This window comes from Zosterops lateralis (genome assembly GCF_965231275.1).
Source record: "Zosterops lateralis genome assembly, contig: HAP1_HAP1_SCAFFOLD_397, whole genome shotgun sequence".
In the NCBI taxonomy this organism is placed as follows: domain Eukaryota; kingdom Metazoa; phylum Chordata; class Aves; order Passeriformes; family Zosteropidae; genus Zosterops; species Zosterops lateralis.
Window position 1 is genome coordinate 2,650 of NW_028154304.1, and position 19,433 is coordinate 22,082.

Here is a 19,433-nt window from a genome sequence, read left to right on the forward strand (position 1 = left end):
GTAAAGAGGACCCTGCTATTGATACACTAACTATCAGCATCTCCCACCTGCAGAAAGCACGGACCAAGGCCCAAGCTGGACGCGATAAAAAGGACACAGCCACAAAACGCGCATGCTCTAAAAAGGCGGACCCAAGGAGGGGCCATGCAAAACAGTTCCTGGAATATGGAAACTAGTTTATGGAATTTTATGAATATTCATATATCGATATAACGGGAAGGGTATTTAACGAGTGTCTCTGAGAAAGCAAAGTGTGGACTTGGCTGAATGCCGAGTCACCCGGCCGGCCATACTTGGCTTTTTTTATCTCCTAATTGTCTTAATTATTTTATTAAACATAGTTTTTTAAATTTACCAAAAAGTGAACCTCATTTTTCACAATTGGGAATTGCAGGACCTGGATTGAGGATTCTCTGCTCTAGCTAAAACATTGGATGACTTTTTAACCCCACACAGCCTCAATGTTATGGTTTGGACATGGGAAAGGGAACAAGACTTGAGAAATGAAAAAAAACCCCAAAATTATTGATGCCCCAGCCATGGCTCCTCCAGACTCTGAAAAGAAACTGGAATTGTATGTGAATGCAAAAAAGGGTCAGGCTAAAGGAATTCTTGTGCTAAAATGTTTAACCCAGTGGCCAGAGTGGCCCCACTGTCTGCAGAATTGTGCAGCCACAGCTTGAATGGGACCTGAAGCCTGAAAACTGACAGCACAAGGATCTCCTGTTGTCCAAGTCTGGCATCAAGTTCAAGCTCTGAGAACCAAAAGAGCAGGGCTGGGTTATTCCAGCAGGAAACTTGTTCAGTGGCACAGGAGGATTTAGAAGTGAGGACAGGGGAAGGGTTTAACCCAGCCTCCTGTTGGAACAGCCTGCACAGGGGCTGGGGAGAAACCCATGACTGCACTGAGGTGACAGAGCTCCAGAGCCAGGCTGGGAGAGATTGATGAGACATTCCCTGGCCTCAGGGAGAAAAGGTGTTTCTGGATGGGGCTCCAAGGGCAGCAGAAGGGAAAAGAGTTACAAGACACGCTGTTGTTTAGGAAAGGGAATCAGACAAAGCACAGGTTACCCCCCACATGGTCAGCTCAACCGGCAGAGCTGCGTGTGCCTGTGAGAGCCTGGGACTGAAATGCCCTGAGCAGGAAGGCTGAAATATCTCCTGCTGACACCATGTCACCCAACAGGGGGGCCAAAGGCAATTCTGACTTCTGCAGTAATCACTGGATCACTTAGAAAGCTATTTCTGAAACAAATAATTCCAAGAGAAAGGATTGTGGAAGCAATAAACTACAATAGGGGAACTCATTTTACAGGAAAGATCCTTCAGGGGGTTCTGGCAGCTTTAGGAACACAATGGGACCTCCACAACCCCGGGCACCCCCAGAGCTCAGGTCAGGTAGAAAGAATGAATGGGGAAATAAAGAAACACCTTTGGAAGCTGCTGACAGAAACCAAGATGCCACAGGTGGGGCTTTTGCCATTGGCTCTGGCAAGAATAAGAGCCAGATCCAGGGCAGATATTCAATTATCTCCCTTGGAATTGATCTTTGGAATTCCTTCCCCTGGCAATTCTCCACCTAGTGCAGGCTGGAGATAAGGGATGTGTATTTAAAGCAGCCTGTGGCCAGAATCCTGTCTCCTGTGAAATCTCTCCCACTGGAAGCTGGGCTGGCACAGACCCTGCCTTGGGACTTTGCTGTTCACACCATCCAACCAGGACATGGGGCCCTGCCTGAGGAGTGGGAAGAAGCACCACTGGGGGCCAAGTGGCCCATCCCAAGTGTCCCTGAGCACAGAAACAGCCCCAGCACAGCTCAGCACGAGGGGACCCCTCACCCTGGGCTCAAGGGCTCGGAAGGCCCAAAGGAGATTTGGACTTCCCGGCTGCAGGAGGAGGATGGGAGGCCACGACTGACCCGTCCTGAAGGCACCGGAGCAGCAGCCAGGGCTCCACAGCGGGGGAAGCCCCTGTGCCTGCCCACAGATCCTCTGCTGGAATAGTCTGCCTGGGCACCTCCTGGGCCATCTCCAGACACTGGGGGCCCAGCCTTGCTGCCACTGCTTCAGCTTCAGGGCTTTCTGTGCCTGCACTCGCCACAGGGGCTGGGGAACACAACGGGACAATTCCACTCTGCCTCTCAGTCACACTCACACACGGGGCTGGATGGGATCACATTGCTCCAAAATATACCAAGTTCAAATTTAAAAAAAATCTTATTTCTCTAGTCAGGCTTGGTTTGCCTTTGCCCTGGGAAAGGAATTTTAAATATTATCTTTTAAAGGGTGTTACACCACTCAAGAGAGACGAGTTTAACATCTCAGCAGACTGGGAATAGCCCAAAAGACACCCACAAAGACAACGACCATCAACAAAACATCAACGACCAGCAGCAAACAGCAACCAACATCTGCCCCAGACACTGCCCTGGAATAGCTGGAGACACCTGGTCTGGAAAATGCTGATGAGGAAACCCAGGAGTGAGGACCTAATTAACATCAGAGGCAAAGAAATCCGGCTCCAATAGGAAACCAAATACTCAGAACTCAGCGACTTGGAAGCAATGAACATCAAACCAATGGATTTCTATGGGTTCAGACTGTAGAAAGTTTAGGAAAAATCCAGTAAAACTCACGTGTCATGGAATGATTTTCTCTGCACACCCTGGCTACGTGTGGCTGAAATGATTTCTGTTGCACATCCTGGCCAAAATCAAGTAATGCCTTGACTCTCTAACACTAAAACTATTGTTGGACAAATTCTGTTTTTCTCGCAGTTTCTGTGACAAGGTTACACCACCACAATGATTTCACATAATAATCCTGCTTTTATATTGTCAGTTACTTTTGGACCAGGGGTGAGAATCAATTCTACACCTAGGAGGAAAAGTAAATAAAACTTGATTACTTTGAAATGTTTTTGTCTATGTTTGTGTGAGGCTCTTAGTGATGGCAAAATTTCGGTTTGGGTTTTTCGATGTTCATCTTTAGGCTGCATTTTGCAAAACTAGAAAAGCTTTAAAGGTGACCCTTTAAGGCACAAACAGGTAAAAGAATTAAACAGTTAAATTAACAGTTAAAACAAAAGCAGATTGTGGGGGGGCACATGTGAGTCATTCAGTGGCTGCTCTGGAAGAGAAGCTCCATTCCAGGCAGCCAGGAGAGGAGCTTTAGAAATGCAAATTAACACTGCTGGGGAAAAGTGGGGACAGTGCACCAGGCTCTTCTGGCCTGCGGGAGGAATTGGGCTGATTCCCTCTGCCCCTCAGCCCAAGCTCTGCCTGCTTGCACAGATGGAATCGGCACAGCCAAAGGCAGAGCCCACAGGGAGGAGATCTGACTCTGCAACACAAATTGCTTCAGCTGCAAAGGGAAACAGCCAGTGGAGAATGGTGTGAAAACTTCACTACAAGAAGTGGGGGGAATCATCCCTCTCCCCACTCCAACATGTGCTGGCACTGTCTGTGTCACACAGGGAGCATCAGACCACTGGGCTGTTTGTGCTACCACAAGCTCAGAGAAATCACTTGGGAATCCAAGTCTGGGATGATTTAATTAGAGAAAAGAGATCAATTGATGCAGCCCTGGGTTAAACGAATGCTCTTTGTCCTCTGTTGTGCTACAGCAACTCTCATCTTTGGGCCCTGCACCACACCTTGCTGAGGGCAGCTCATTCACAGCTGAGCAAGGGGATGCAGGTGGCAGCCAGGCCTCCTGAGCCACACACGGCTACAAAAGGACAGGAACTGTTAAAAATGACCCGATAATATTGGCTTTCACATTTGTGCATTAGTCTTTATATGTGGTTATTGATTTCAAGTACAGTGGAATTTATAATCTCTTTTAGCTGCTTGCTAATAAAACTTATTTCTCATTTTAGTATGCACAGTAAAGCCCATGGAAATAGTAGTGTGATGAGTGTTATGTTGATGTATTCACCTTACAGCTTATAGAAATAATTATGTGATGAATGTATTGTACCATAGGCCTTAGCAAAATATAAAATGTTAAAATACTTCTTGTAACCGAGAGAACTGTGTAAAGCAATTAGGTTGTTTCCCACATCTGCTGACTGACCTCTCCAAGTGATAAGGGTGACACCAACCAGAGCACGGGAGAAGAATTAGAGAAGAATTTGTTAACTGTTCAGTATCTGGGAAGTGTGAAACAACAGGATGAAGCCACAAGAAGAAATAAAATATATGGACCTGATCCACAGGATGTTATTTAGATAAGCCAGAACAGAAACCCAAAATAAAGCAAAGTTTCTATAACAATGAAAGCTACCAAGAATATTTGAATAATGCATGAAACTCATGAACATGTATGTGCCTTAGTAAAGTAACAGTACAGAGATAACACTGTCTTAACGGACCCACGGGTCCCTTGGCTGATCGCCAGGAACACCCAGCGCTGGACATGGAACTGGTTTGTCCCTTATTGAACTTTTGAAAAATATTCTGAGACTGAATATTCGTTTTTCTCAGAATTGAGGTCACTGACAATAATCCCAAAACCAAAGAGGACCCAGCAAGAAAAAACAGAGTCAACGAGTGAATCTGCTTGGAGACAGGGCCAGGGACTGGGAGATAAGGGAGGAACGGGAGAATCCATCAGTTTCAGAAAATGTTCCTCATTGACACGGACTGTGCTCAGCCAAGGCCCTGCGAAATTCCTGAACACGGAGAAGAAGAACAAAGAGTGAGCAGAGCCGTGAATATCGGATGTTCTACAAAAGGGGGGCGCATATTAACGAGGACATGCAGGAGGCGGATCGGGAAGTCGGAACTTTCCAAGGACCTTCGCCACGGGGCAAAGGGACAGGGAGATGCAGAAGGGAAAATCAGGAGAAAAAGGAGGCCGCGTCCTACAACAATTGGAGAGACCCCCCGGCAAAGGCCGCACGGCCTCTCCCTTTGTTCAGGAATAAAGTCACTTTTACAGGACTCCTCGGGCTCCTGTGGGGACACAAACCTCTGGCCACCTCTGGGAATTTTCCCGCACAGCCCCGCCCGGGGACAGGGCGGCCACCTCCGTCCTCCCCACAGGAACCGGGACGAGCCGGCGCTGCTCCGGCAGCGGCTCCTGCCGAGGCAGCGGCGGGAAGGAGAGCGCGGGCAGCCGCTCCCGCAGCGCCCTCAGGCCACGGGCAACACGGCGCCGACACGGCACAAGGAACCCGCCGGAGCCCCCTGCCGCCCCCTCCGCCCGCAGCCAGCCCCGAGCCCCGGCAGAACCGAGCGCGGCTCCCACCTGCGCTGGGGCCGCCTCCGAGCTCCGCCAGTGCCGCCTCACCGGGCTCCGGCCGTTGCCGCCGCTCCCGGGCCCGCACACGCGCTCCCACAATGGCGCCTCTGCCCAGCCACGGGCGCCCGGGGGGCGGCCCCGGCAACGGGCTTGGCCCCGCTCCGCCCAATCAGCGCGCGCCCACAACCGGCACTGACGGCACAATCAGCCAATGGCGGCGAGCGAGGCACGGGCTGTGCACACGGCCCACACCCGCCCCGCGCTCTCAGGCCCCGCCCCCGGGCTGTGGGAGGGGAAAGCCGCAGATGAGGAACCGCCCTGGGACGGGCCCGGGCCCGAGTCGGGATTGAGCTGGAAACACAAACAAAGTTCTCCGCACCTCCCGGCCCGCCTTTCCCAGCCCTGCGTGTTCGCTGCCACCGCCTCCGAGGAAAGCCCTCAGTTCTCCCGGCCCTACTCAGGAGCATCAGCGCATGGCTTTGATTTCGCCCGAAAAAGGGAAAAGCCCCAAGGCCCTTGGGCTGAGTGGAGGAGGGGGGAGATTTCTGTGAGAAAATTCCCAAAGTCGTTTTTCCCCAGAGTTGGCAGTTTGCCCTCGTGGTCCCTTGTGTATGACCGGAGCTACGATTCTTTCAGGAATTTCCAAGTCTCCCTCTTTTAGTGCTTGTGGTTTTAACCGCACCCAGTGGTCATGAGGGTCGGGGGGTATAAATCAGGATCTTTGTCAGGATCAATAGGTCCAGGATCAAAGGGATCCTCCTCTGGACCATCTTGATCACTTTCCTCGCTGTCACAGTCGGCAGTGAAAACCCTCACGGAGCTCAAAAACACTTTTTTCCTGGGCAGACATTCCTTGACCCATCGTCCCCTGCAGCAGCTGACCTCCAAAATCCCAGAGTGTTGGCTCACCTCCCATCTCTGGAGGGGTTCCTTTTGCCAGCTGTCATTCCTGCTTCTTTCAGCAGCACTTTGTTCTGCAGGGCTCCGTCACACGGGGCACCATTTGACGGCGATTGACAGAGAGACATGAACTCCATGGGGTGCAGGCATGAGGCCGTTTATTGATACGCCTGGCTGAGTTTATATACCTTTTCATTATATAACAGGTACTATTGCCAAGTACATTGCTTTAGTCATGCCTCACACTAACTAACACAGGTATGTGCTGTCTCATCTCAGTCCTGCTTGCTAAGCACATCTTGTACCAAGCACATCGCTGTCTCTTACATTCCTCTCTCAAACTTCTGCTTTCGGTTGCCAAGGCTTGCGGCCACCTGATGCTGACATGTCCATTTGTGTCATGAGCTGAGCAGTGCTCCCAGCTCGGCTCTCTGGCTGTATTCCCACAACTGGGCAGGTTTTTCCCTTGCATGGAGCCTTCCCCGTGGCCCTTCTGGCCTTCCCCAGGCCCCTTCTGCCCTCCCGCAGAACCCGTGGCATTTTCCACCACACACAGTTTGTGACCCAGAGTCGGCTGCAGCCGAGAAGGCTCCAAGCAGCTCCTTCCAGGCTGACTCTGCAGATGCCGAGGCTGCTCTGGGCTCTGCCAGGGCTCTGCTGGGGCTCAGCTCTGGGCAAGGCTGGGCCCCCTCTGCCCTGGCATTGCTCCAGGCAACTGAGTCGCAGGGGGAGAAGGACGGGACATGTCAAGGGAGTTGAGGTTTAAGGGAGTTTTTATTCAAAAAGTTGCCATAATAAACAGGGTGTCATAACAACCATAACAAACAGGGGGTCATACTACCATAACTAACTACCATAACTAACTACCATAACTAACTAGCAGTGCTAACTACCATAACTAACTACCATAACTAACTAGCAGAGCTAACTACCAGAACTAACTACTTGTCCTAACTACTCTAACAAAAGCTGCTTCACGTCCTCCGCTGCTCCCTCAATGTCTTTGCTGCAGCGATCAGAGCGCTCAGGCTGGAGAGAGGCTCGGCTGATGATAAAAATGGGTGCTGCCCAAAGGATCAAAAAGAAAGAAATGAACCGTTACTTTCCAAAGTCAAGCTCCTCACAGGCTCTGTTGCCACAGGACAAAGGGGAATGGATTTTAACTGAAGGGAGGGAAGCAGGCTCAGATTGGATCGGAGGAAGGATTTTTTCACCAGGAGAGTGGGGAAACACTGACAGAAGGTGCCCAGAGATGTGGGAGGTGCCTCCTCCCTGGAAACATCCAAGCTCAGGTCAGGCAGGGCTCTGAGCCACCCGATGTGCTTGAAGATGTCTGTGCCCATTGAGGGCAGCAGGCCCAGATGACCTGGAAAGGACCCTGCCAACCCAAGCCAGGCCAGGCTTCTGCTCGCTTTGCGTGTGAAAAGCAGCGAGAGCGGAGATGATGGGAGAGGGCCCCACAAGAAAAGCCCTCCCTGGCTCTGCCGTTTCCCCTGCAGCCGCCGGGCACTGACCTGCAGCAGCTCCTGGGCAGACCAGCGCCGCTCCTCGTCCAGCTCCAGGCTGCACTCGAGGAAGTCCCGCAGCAGAGCCGACAGGCGCCGGGGCTCCTGCAGCCGCGGGGTCCCGTTCTGCCGGATCAGAGCGCGAGCCTGCAGGAAAGGCAAACACAGCGCTCCGCCAGCTCCCTTCACACCCACAGCTGCTCACATCCACCCCGCCTGCTCAGCCCCGGCTCCAGGGGCACTTTCCTCCCTGCCACAGATGCTGCTCCACAGCTCATTTTTCTAGGCCAACCAAAAATCCCAAACCCTGGTGCGGCCACAGCCATTGCAGCATCCAAATGATCTCGCCTTGAGAGCCAATCTCATTGCCTGACTTTGTTAGGAGGAACCTCCATCAGAAATAGCACATTTTGCTTCTCCAAATCCGGACACCAGCTTTACAGGCCATTTTCAAGAGTCACTGTGGTCTGACTGTGTCATTTCAAAGGGTTCTCACATCAAATGCATCTCTGCAGGGCCACTGACACTCAAGTAAATTCATTCCTGACGCCCCATCCCAGAAACTGCCCGACAAGAAACAGGTTTGTGTTGCTGAAAGCTCAGGCTTGGTGACATGGAGAAAGGAGCTTGGGATAGGAAAGAAACATGTTAGACTATGGGGATGTTAAAGAATCATCTTCATGTGTTAGACAACTTTCCCAGTGAGAAGAGCCAGGAAGGATTTCCCCTTGCAAAACCTGTTTTAGAAACTCCTTCGTAAATTTCTTGGGTTTGGGTTTTGGGGCGCGTTTGGGGTTTTTTTTTGCAAGATAACATTAGAGCTGATCCACTGGCTCCACGTTTTCAGGTCACCCTCACAGACAGAAGAGGTGCAACAACTTAAAGCCCAAAGCAAATTGTTGCTGGAGACTGCAGAATATTTGTCTGTGTTCAGGTTTGAGTCCTCTGGGAATTCCCCTCCCGATGTGCAGAAACCTCCAGCTGCTCCTCCCAGGGCAGGGTCACGCTGTGCTCACAGGCCTCTGCAAACACTGGAGAATTTGCCTCTTACCATGGCCCCCGTCTCCTTGAAGTAAGGAGGTTCTCCTTCCACCATCTCGATGGTCACAATGCCAAATGACCAGACGTCCACCTTGGGGCCGTAAGGAGAACTGGTCACAACTTCTGGGGCCATCCAGTGAGCAGTGCCCACCATGGAGCTGGGCTGGTCCTGCTCAGGGCTGAGCTGAGCGCAGAGGCCAAAATCAGCTGAGGACAGAAACAAACCCCGTCAAAGGCAGCTGGAATGAGGAAACCACTCACAAACATTCCCCACTCTCAGTCTGACAATGCACTACTGAATCCAACTGGAAAAGCCCTCAGGGCTGTAGCCAAGGAAAGATGGAACTGGACCCTTAAAGGAACCCTCAGCTTTCATGCAGTGGCTTTTACTGATTCCCCTGAAGCTTGAGATTCCAACTCCCGCCCCTCTGGAAGGGCCAGAGCCAGAGCAAAGGCACTCCTGACACTGCTGCTCCTCTCCTGAGCTCTCTGCAGGGGCAGCAGGGGCCGGGCAGGGCCACCAGCAGCACCTGTGGGGCTCTGGCCGTCCCTGGGAAGCCCCACACCCGCACCCCGGGAGCGCCGTGCCTGGCCAGGAACACCCACCCAGCTTGACAGAGCCGTCCATTCCCAGCAGGATGTTGGAGCTCTTCAGATCTCTGTGGATCACCTGGTGTGAATGGAGGAAATCCAGGCCCTGCAGACACTGAGAGGGAACACAAAACACCAGGGTAAAAATCAGTGGCTGGAATATAGCACACAAGAAAGGAGAGTTTAGAATTCTGCCAGCAGAAACTTTGCTGTGACAGGCCAGGAGTGCAGTGCAGACCAGCTCCAGGAAAATGGTTCAAGGCAAAGCTGAGAACAGCAAATCCAATCAAAATAAGACAGAGTACTCCCACAGCAGGAAAGAGGACAAGAACAGAAGTGCAGTGATGCTGGCAGGCCATTCCTTTCAGTGGCTCTTTCTTCTCCAGCTCATAAAAACAGCACAAAAACAAAGCCCTGAGCCCACGTGGAGCCACCCCTGTTCCCCTGCCCTGCTGGGAAGGACCATCGTGTCCAAGCCATGGGAGGCACAAGCAGGATCCCTCACCTCCCGACTGACAGCTGCCATCTCTCCTTCAGCCATGCGTGTGTGTCTGACAACGTCCTGCAAAGTTCCTCCATCCATGTATTCCATCACCAGCCAGAGATCTCCATCAACAAGGAAGCTGGAAGAGGAACACAGTGGCCCGGAGATGAATGTGCAGTGCTCAATTCCCCCATGGAAAAGCCTCCAGTGGGGTTTTGTTTCCAGGGCACTTGTCAATGAGGACAGAATCAGATGGAGAGACATTCCTGCCAGGGTGCACAGGCCTTGGAATCTGCACAGTCTAAAGGAGAAGGAGACACCTGTGCAAAAGGAGAGGCCTTAGATGGCAAGCAAGAGGAAAATGCAGTTTAGCAACAGCCTAGATCCATGTGAAACCACAACACTTGGCCCCAGCTGGTTCAGCATCTGAACTTATCAGTTCCACCATTCACTCCAGAGCAAGGCCACACAACTTCCAGAGTTATCCAGGGAGGGAGGCCCTGCAGCACTTGGGATAAAAGTGGTCAACTGTTTGGAAAACCTTGCAGAAAGTCTCTTCAGAAACAGGCAGGGCCATTGAAAAATGGGCAAATGAGGCATTTCTGGAAACAAGAACCTGGTCTTCCTGGCATCTGCAGCAGTGGAAAAGATTTGGGAAGAAGAAGCCAAGGGAAACAATTTCTGCCATGGATTATCAGCACTTGTTGTAAGACATAGAAAATAGAGTCGACTTGAAGGAAACACCAAAGCAATAAAAGCACATGGAGGGAGTGAACTGCCAGGCTGTTGTTTTGGGAAGATATGGCCGGGTCAGGCTTTTTCAAAACAGGCTTCAGACTAGGGATGCCAGGAAAGATCAACGCAGGGCCCGTGCACGGGATGAGACCTGAACACTCACCTGTCCAAAGAGCTGACAATGTTGGGGTTCTTCTTGTCCCTCAGGACCAGGGTCTCATTCACAGCTCGTTCCCAGTTCTGCCCTCTGAGACTGATTTTCTTTATGGCCACCTGAAGGGACATTGCAGACCTTTAACTGGAGGAGTCTGTGGCAGGAGGCCACAGCAAACACGGGGCGAGTCTTTTTGGAGCGACGGAGCCGGGCTGTGCCAAACTGCCCTGGGATGGGACACCAGAGCTCAGCAAGTGCCATTCCCACAGCCCATGGCTCTGCTCGCTGGGGGCTGCTGACAGGACACATGGCCAGAGACATTTGGCCTCGGGAGCTCTGCAGAAATGGTCCCTCAGCCTCAAAGCTCTAACAACATTCTCTGCACCTACACTCTTCTCAAATGGCCCTAGTTTACCACCACTCTTATAATGATGAGGGTGATGCTCATTATTATTCAAACCCATTTGGCAAGCAGGAGGTAATTCTGGTTCTGTGAAAACTGAGCAAAATAGCTGGGAACCCTTTAGCAATTCTATGGGGTTTGGTCATGATTTCAAATGCAGCTGCTCTGTTTGGGATTGCACAACAAAGCAAACACACACATCCATTGCTCAGATGATCCTTGTCACAGGCTGTCACTGACACCAGCCCCAAACACAACTGCAGGGTTTAGGAGAGAGCTTTGCTCTGGACATCCATCTTCTCATTGCTCTCCCTCTCTCTCTATGAACAGCTGCAATAGGACTAAAGCCCCAAACTAAGATCCCAAGCAGGATCTCTCCTTAATTAGGACTTGAGGTACCCTTTGAAGATAAAACTCAGCATAGAAAAACTGCTAAACAGTGCTCCTGTCCAAGGCTGGGATGGAGATAAATTGGGCCTCAGTCTCCACCAGCTGATGCATTCACAGTTTTAGATGTGCAGACCAAGGCAGCGTGTCCTGCTCTGACAGACACCGCTGCCCTCCTTGCATTCCTTTGGCCACTCCAGAAGCTCCAAGTCTGTCCCAGCTGTGCTCTGCAGGCTGACCCTGCTCTGCCTTCAGAGGAGCAGCCTGTGCAGGAAAGCTCTGCTGGGCCCCCAAAGCTCCAGCCACAGCTCCCAGCAGAGGGGAAAGCCCTCGAGAGCTGCCGGACGTGCCGGGCGTGTTGACACTGACCTCTCCTGCAGTGGCCCTGTCGAGTCCTTTGTAAACGGCCCCGAAAGCCCTGGAGACAAAAGAGCAGAGAAGAAAGAAGCAGTGCTTTAGGCCCTGGGAGTGAAAGTCAGCCCAGACAGGAGATCTCTTCTGCCTGTAGCATTCAGAAAACACCTGGGTGCCTCAGTCCTTCAAACAACGGCGCAGCAGCCACCAGTCCTCTGCCATGCAAGGTGTGCAAGGGAAAGCTGAGGCCAAACATGAAGGAAAAGTGCTGGAGCAAATCCCAAATGTCCATGATGAATTCCTTTAGTTCAAACCCTAGGGTGGGGGGCTGGGTGTCTAAAGAACTAGGAAAGAATGTATTTCACCCTTTTGCATTTCCTGCCTAAGACCTGCAGCATCCACAAGAGCCCTGCCATCAGGGCATCGTGCATTTTCCCCTCAAGGGCAGCAGCTCTGTGTCTGTTACTGAATGTATGGGCTCTGCTACTTGTGCTGAAAAGAGCCCTTCTTAGTTCATCTCTGGTTTCTGTTTGTAAACCATTATACTGATAATCCTGACCGGTGGATATTTTTGGAAGTAAAATATTGGAAAGAAATCTTGAGAACTGTTTTCTGGCAGTCACCAGATGGTGAGTTGCGCTCTTAGGCAATCCCAGTCCAGGGACAGAAGATCTTCCAGGTCCTGCTCCTTGCTGCAGGCAGGACACTGCCAGCCTCAGGGGCCTTTGGCGGTGCCACCTGACCACAGTTATCAATTCTGGTCAGGACTGAGAGACAGCAGGATCATACCCCAGTGTCTGAAGGCGTTTGGAGCTCTCCTGACTCCTCACTTGATCCTGCACCAGCAGAATACCTGGGCCCTGCTGGTGCAGAAGTAACTGCCTTGCACTTACCCTTGGCCAATCTGCTCCAGTTCCAGGTATTTCTCCGCAGGCTCCCCCACGCTCACGGTGTTCCCTGAAAGAAACCACATGGAAGACGCTCCCTCCCAGATGGAGACCCCGCCTTGCAGCAGAGCCAGAATGGGGCCCCACTCCCTGGGGCCCTTGTTCTCAGCCGGGGAAGACAATCAATGACTCTGTGACATTCAGCTGCAGAGCAACACTGGGTGCAGCTGATGCTGAGACACACACACAGCCCCTGCTCGGGCACACAGGAACAGAGCAGACGTACTCAGCTGCCTCAGGCACCACTCCCCTCTCTCCTCTGCCTGCAGGGCTGTGCTGCTGTCAGAACGTTCAGCCCAGGATCCCTCAGCAGAGGGAGGTTCAGTGTCCTCTTCCCACGCAGAGGGAGGTTCTCCACCCTCTTCGCAAAACACTGCAGGTTCTCCATCCTTTTCCCAAAATGCTGCAGGTTCACCGTCATCTTTCCAAGTCATGGGACATTCGCTGTCCTCATCCCACACCGGGAGATGTCCACTGTCCCTGTCCCACGCCGCGGGAGCCTCGATGTTGTATTCCCAATCCGTGGGATGTTCGCCCTCATCTCCCGGAACAGTGGGGAGTTCACTGTCGTCTCCCGGCACAGAGGGAAGTTCACCACCATCCCCCAGAACAGTGGGAAGCTCACTGCTGTCTTCCTCCTCTTTGGCCTCCTCTTTGGAAGCAGAGGGAGCCAGAGGAGGTGCTGATGCTGCTTTTTTGCCCTGTGGACAGAGGGTAGCGTGAGGGACGGGAAGTTCTGTCTCAGTTATCATCTTATTTATCCTCAGCTACACATCCAGCTGCACTAAGCAGAAACGGTTCTGAGCTGTTCAAACTAACAATGGCCTAAAGTCGACATTGCCACTTATTGTTGGGAATTTGATGTTCCACCATGGCTAAAGCCAGCAAGCATCTTCTGCCTGCAAAACCAGATCTAGAGCTCTTCAAAAGCTCTTCAACAGAAAAGGAGAAACTGCCAGGGATCCCTTTGCTGCTGCTGCTGCAGAGACACCGACAGGAACTTTCCTTCAGCCCCCCAGGCTTGCACTTGGCTGCCACACGCTGAGCTCACACCTCGCTGCACAATTCCAAACACCAAAGGTTCCTTTAAACTCACCAAAGGAGGAGCTGCTCGAGATCCTCGTGTGAGGTGCCCTGCAATGGGAGAGGGAACATGAACCAGATGCTGTTAGGAAAAAAAGTGCCTGTGGTGGGAAATGCCACAGAGCAAGGCAACCCCAAGAGAGCCTTTTGCTTTCACAGCATCCCTCCAGGAGCCACAGTCCCTTCACACAGCAAGCAAGAGAACAGCCCAAAATACTGGGCTGTGTCAGTTCTTGGCTGGACCAGCAAACGGAGGGAGTTCCAGGCTCCACTGCCACAGACTCTCCCCTTGAGAGCACAGAGCTCCCCCGGGCCTCACTGCAAATGCTGTGCACACCCCACTGCACACAGACATCCCCTTTTTCAGCTGCAGCTGCTGGCAGGAGCTCTCCCAAACCAATGGTGTCTTTGGGGCAATTTGGTTACAAAGTCAACTCAGTTCCAGAGGAAGAACAGAAAGCACACAGCAAACCCAAGGCACAGATGCTGCACCAAGGGAAAGCCTCGACTTACGTGCCAAGTGGGTTAAGAAATACCCCGAATAAGCCACAGAGTACAGAGTGCAAACTGCAGCAAGCACAGCGTGGATCATTTTGGCTGCGCTGCACACGTCTGCAGACTGTACCCCTGCAAGCACAGAAGGACACCCGTCAGGGGCTGGGCTGGCTGCTGAGAATGCCTCGGGCAGGAGGATCCTCCAGCAACAAGCAGGCGCCCAGAGCTGCTCTGGACACTGCGGCCTCTGTGTCCCACAGCAACAGGAACACCACGGGGACGTGCTCCTGTGACATCACAGCAGCGGGTCACGCAAACACCGCCTGGAAGGTTCTGCTGTGTCACAAAGGAGCACAAAGAATCCTCCCAGGGCACAGCCTATTGCCCCAAGGATCCAAGAGGAGCTGTGAAAATGCAGCAAACAGGGACACCCCACAGCCCAGCCTGAACACTGAGGATGAGCAAGGACGGGACCAAGCCAAAGGAAACTTGACCTTTAGTCACTGATGCTTCTGACTAAAACCAGCAAGGCTCCTTCCATCTGGGATCTTTGTTCTAGTTCTGAAAACAAACAAGGTTCTCCACTCTAAATATGGAAGGCAGGAACTGGGGAGGAGGTGGGATTAGGAAGCAGGAGGAGCAGGAGGAGGAGGAGGGAGAGAGGAAAAGGAGGAGCAGGGGCAGGAACAGGAGGAGAAGCAGGAGGTTCCAGTGCCCCTGTGTCCGCAGCACCCCCGGCCAGGGGACAATGGCCCCCACAGCATCCCGTGATGACGTGAGCAGGGAGGGGAACTTGGTCCCAAATCTACCGAGGGTTCCCTGAGAGAATCTTTTTATTGGGGTGTGTTTGGAGCTGGCATATTGTGGAATTGAGCCCCAAATATCATCTGGCGTCCCTGGGAGGTGCCCCAGGGAGGTCCCCATGGGTGTGTGTAGGTGCCCCTTGGGGGGATCTTTGGGGGTCCACGTGGCCATCGCTTGGGATCTGCAGAGGGAGGACATTGGCCCTGGGGACCCCTGGGAGAGCAGAGGAGGGAAAACCCTTGGACCCTCAGGGTGGGGAGAGCAGAGAGGGGTGATCCCAGAGCTGGGGGACCCCTGGCAGGGGGAAAGGGATGAGCCAGTAGAGAGAGCCCTGGGATCCCTGGGATCTCAAAGTGGAGCATCAGGGGAGAAGGGACCCCATGGGCCCCCACAGGCCCCCAGGAAAAGCCCCTGGATCATCCCTAAGCAGGACCTCGGAGAGAGGGGAATGCCTGGAGCCATGGGACCCCCATCATCCCAGGGAAGGGAAACCTCTGGAACCCCAAAGTGTAGAGAACAGAGATGGGGAACACCGGGGGGAGTTTTTTGGGCTGAATCTTGATAATTTGGAGACTTTCATGGATGCAAAACACCTGCTGTGTTCTAGAGATGGATTTGGGCAGAAGGACTCCCCCAGCCCAAGGAGCTGCTGGGCAAAAAGGAGATGTTTTTTCCCCAAACAAGGATTTGTCATTCCCAAGCCACAGCTGGATGGAGGAGGAAGAAAAGGCCCACAAATGCCTGGAATAAGGGAAGAGCTTCATCTACAGCTCCCACCTGGGGCAACACCAGAACAACCACACTTGGGGATGGCCCTGTGAGTGTGGGCAATGTGGAGAGAGCTTCAGGTGGAATTCCAAGTTTGTCACCCATCAGCACATCCACACTGTTGAGAGGTCCTGCGAATTCCTGAGTGTGGGAAGATCTTCACCCAGACTTCTCACTTGACCAGACACCAACAGAGGCACCATAAGGGAAGCCCCACGAGTGCCCCGAGTGCGGGAAGAGCTTCGTGCGCTGCTCCAGCTCCATCCCCCATGGGAGGATCGGCGTTGGATGATCCCCAGTGACCCCGTTGGGCAGAGCCCTGGTGATCCATGGTCCTGGTGATCCGTGTTGGGAAGACACCTGGCTGGGGGGGCTGCACTGGTTCCTGTCTCCCTGTGGGCACCTGGATGAACACGGGGGCAGGAACATCCATTGGGACACAGATGGACATTGGGAATTCCTTGGGGGGAGCAGACTTGTTGTCTTTTAACCCCAGAAAATCTTTTGTGTTCAATTCTGTCTTCTGGGGGTATGGGGAGACAGATGTAGTGCTAAGGGCAATCCTGCCCCTATATATTGCAGCTGTGTTAATTACTGAAGAGTGAGAACAGCCTTGCCCTCACAGCTATGGGTGTGATACAAAAGTGAGTTAGTTGGTAGAGAGTCAGTTGGCATCTGCTGGCCGTGCTGTGAGGAGGAAGGGACAGGAGGCTGGGCAAGGGACAGATAAGGTGAGCCACTGCATGAGGGACAGACAGGGTTCAGTGGCTTTTCTAGGGACAGGAAGCAGTGAGCTGGAACTGCCAAAGAAAGAGAGAAGAAGGAGAAAAAGAGCCTGAGCTGTGTGGAGCTGCCTGGAGGATTGCTACATAGAAAAGGTATGAAGAACTTCTAGATAACAAGGTGCTGATACTTGAAGGCCTCTGAAGTTTTTTTTGAAGCACTCTGAGTTCATGGCCGTCTCAACTCCAACATGGGGGCATCAATAAATACTGGATAGTCTTGGAGGTGTTTTCCAACCCCAAGGATTCCATGATTTTGATTTCCTATTGCCCAAGAGTGTCTTCCACAGCCAAATGGTGATGATCTGGGGCAAAGACCAAGATTTTGGAGATTGTGGTGGAAACCCCTCCAAAAATGGTACTTCCCTCCCATCTAAGCATGTGGATGCTCAGCTGGCCCAGACAGGGAAATCCTTTTCTTTTGGCCTTCATTTGCTTTTCATTTCTCTTCATTTAAAATATCCAACACTGTGGTAAAAATAAAGACATGGAACTAAGACATGGTTGGGATGACAGGGGACATAGACATGGAGAGTGACATGGGGACACATGGATATTTGGGGGGTACATGGTCATTCATGGGGACACGGGGGGAACACGGGTACAGATGAGGACGTGGGGGACAATGACAGGGATGGAAACATTGTGGGGAGACAGCCACGGGTGAGGACAGGGTGGGACACGGCCAGTGACATGTGGGGCCATGGCCATGGCCCGTGCCATGGGGGGAACTTTTAGGGGCTGTGGGGGATGCTGGGTTTGAGGGAGTTGAGGGTTCCTGGGAAGGACATGGGGCTTGCTGAGGGCTTTGGGGACCCCAGGCCCAGCGGCTCTGGCTGTGCTGGGAGACCCTGGGGGAGGTTCTGGGGCAGCTGCTCCCCGAGACCAGGGCAAACTTCAAAGCTTTATTGGGAACACTGGGAGCAGCCGGGCGGGGACACAGGGACAGCTCTGGGCACGGGCAGGGGGGACACACGAGGCCCCCAAAATCATCTCGGGGACGGAGCGGGGGGTCCCGGCCGGGCCCGAGGCCACGGGGAGGGGCTGCGGCCGCCGGCGGCTCAGGAGCTCTGTGGGCAGTGAAAAGGGGGTGACACCGGGCTGGGGGGCCCGGGGGGGGCACACACGCTCTGGGGGAGGGGGGACACGACCCCCGGGACCCCCCCTGACCTTCTTGCACAGGCAGAGGCCCAGCCCCAGTGCCAGGAACACCGAGCCCAACACCAAGCCCCCGATCCCCGTCAGCATCTTGCTGCGGGCGGCGTCCGGCGGCATCTCTGGGGCGTCCAGAGGGGTCAGGACCTCCCAAAACCTCTCACCCGCACCCCGAGCCCCTCCAGCCTCCCTCTCACTCTCTCCCACACCACCCACCGGCCCCCAAAACCTCCTCCCGATCCCTGCCTGCCCTCCCCACCGCCCACCAAAGCCTCTCCTGGCCCCTCTCACCAGCCCACAGCCTCCTCCCACTTGCCCCCCACCACCCCACAAACCCCCAAAACCCTCTCCCAGTCCCTTCCCAGCCCCTCCACCGCTCCCCCACACCCCTCCCAGTCTCTTCCCAGCACAACCGACCTCAGCCCCAGCCCCGCTTGCCCCTCCCCCAGCTCCTCCCAGCCCCTCCAGCCTCACTCCAATCCCTCCCACTTCCACCCGCCGCCCCCAAACTCCCTCCCGGCGCCCACCAGCACCCCCGGGACCCCACACCCCCCTCCCCAGCATCCTCCCGACTCCTGCTCAGCCCTTCCACAGCCCCCGGCCCCTCTCCCAGGTTCAACCAGGATCTCTCCAGTTCCCTCCCACTCGCTCCCAGCACACGCCAGTGCCTCTGCCAGCCCGGCCAGTGGCTCCCCCGTACCCCAGTGGCGCCTCAGGGGCTGCTCCAGGCTGACGTGCTCCACCTGGCACGTGGAGCTGAGCCCGCGCCGGGGCGGCCTTTCCAGCAGCACCAGCAGCTGGTGGCTCCAGTCCCCGTTGGGGACCACGTCGGTGGCCACCACCTGGCCCGACAGCTCCTGCTGGCCCTCGAACCACCTCACCTGGATGTGGCCGGGGTAGAAATCCATCACGGAGCACAGCAGGCCTCTGGCACTGCCGGCCTGCGAGCTGGAGGGCAGCAGCGAGATGGAAACGCTGGGGGGCACTGGGAGAGAGCGGGGACACACTGGGATCAGCTGGGGGCCACTGAGAGAGAGAGGGGAGGGGCGGTGTGGGCTTGGGAGGGGCTGGGAATGGACTGGGAGGAACTGGGAATGGACTGGGAAAGACTCAGATTGACTGGGAGTGACTGGGAACAGACTGGGAATGGACTAGGAGGGACTGGGATAAGGTCGGATGGATTGGGAATGGACTGGAGGAGTCTGGGCATGGACTTGGACGGACTGAGATGGACTGGGATAATCTCGGGGGTCCCGGTGAGGGACAGGAGGCCCCGGGGATGGGCCCAAGGAGGGCTGAGGGCTCTGGGGTGATTCCCAGGGAGGGTTTGAGGGGCTCCAGGGTCATTGCCAGGGCAGGGCCCGAGGGGACACGCTCTGCCCCACGCTCACCCCTGCGCTCCACAGTGAACGGGGCATCAGTCTTGTAGTTGTGCCGGCAGTACCTGTCCACTTCACTCCGAAAATACTCCATTTTTTCCGGGTCGCTGTTCCTGTGCCGGGCCTGTTTCTCTCCATCCGGAGTGAGCCCCACAAAGTGCCCCACGTCGCTGTCGAACACCACGTCCTGCTCCCGGTTGTAGATGCTCCTCGCCACGTT

The 19,433-nt window shown here is 54.0% G+C and overlaps 1 protein-coding gene across 1 annotated transcript; it reads right to left on the reverse strand.

Moving 5' to 3' along the window:
- Positions 1-7,120: 7,120 nt before the first annotated feature.
- LOC310923827 (uncharacterized protein) lies at positions 7,121-19,426 on the reverse strand (the record flags this gene model as incomplete). The annotated part of the gene is made up of 13 exons (XM_083885755.1): positions 19,226-19,426; positions 18,535-18,819; positions 14,344-14,457; positions 13,844-13,881; positions 13,209-13,448; positions 12,694-12,851; positions 11,816-11,864; positions 10,666-10,775; positions 9,789-9,906; positions 9,299-9,398; positions 8,703-8,899; positions 7,661-7,798; positions 7,121-7,210 (listed from the first exon to the last, which is right to left on the reverse strand). Exons 1-13 carry the CDS (start codon positions 19,305-19,307, stop codon positions 7,121-7,123), a joined length of 1,719 nt encoding a protein of 572 aa, XP_083741881.1. The 5' UTR covers positions 19,308-19,426.
- Between the last annotated feature and the right edge of the window lie 7 nt (positions 19,427-19,433).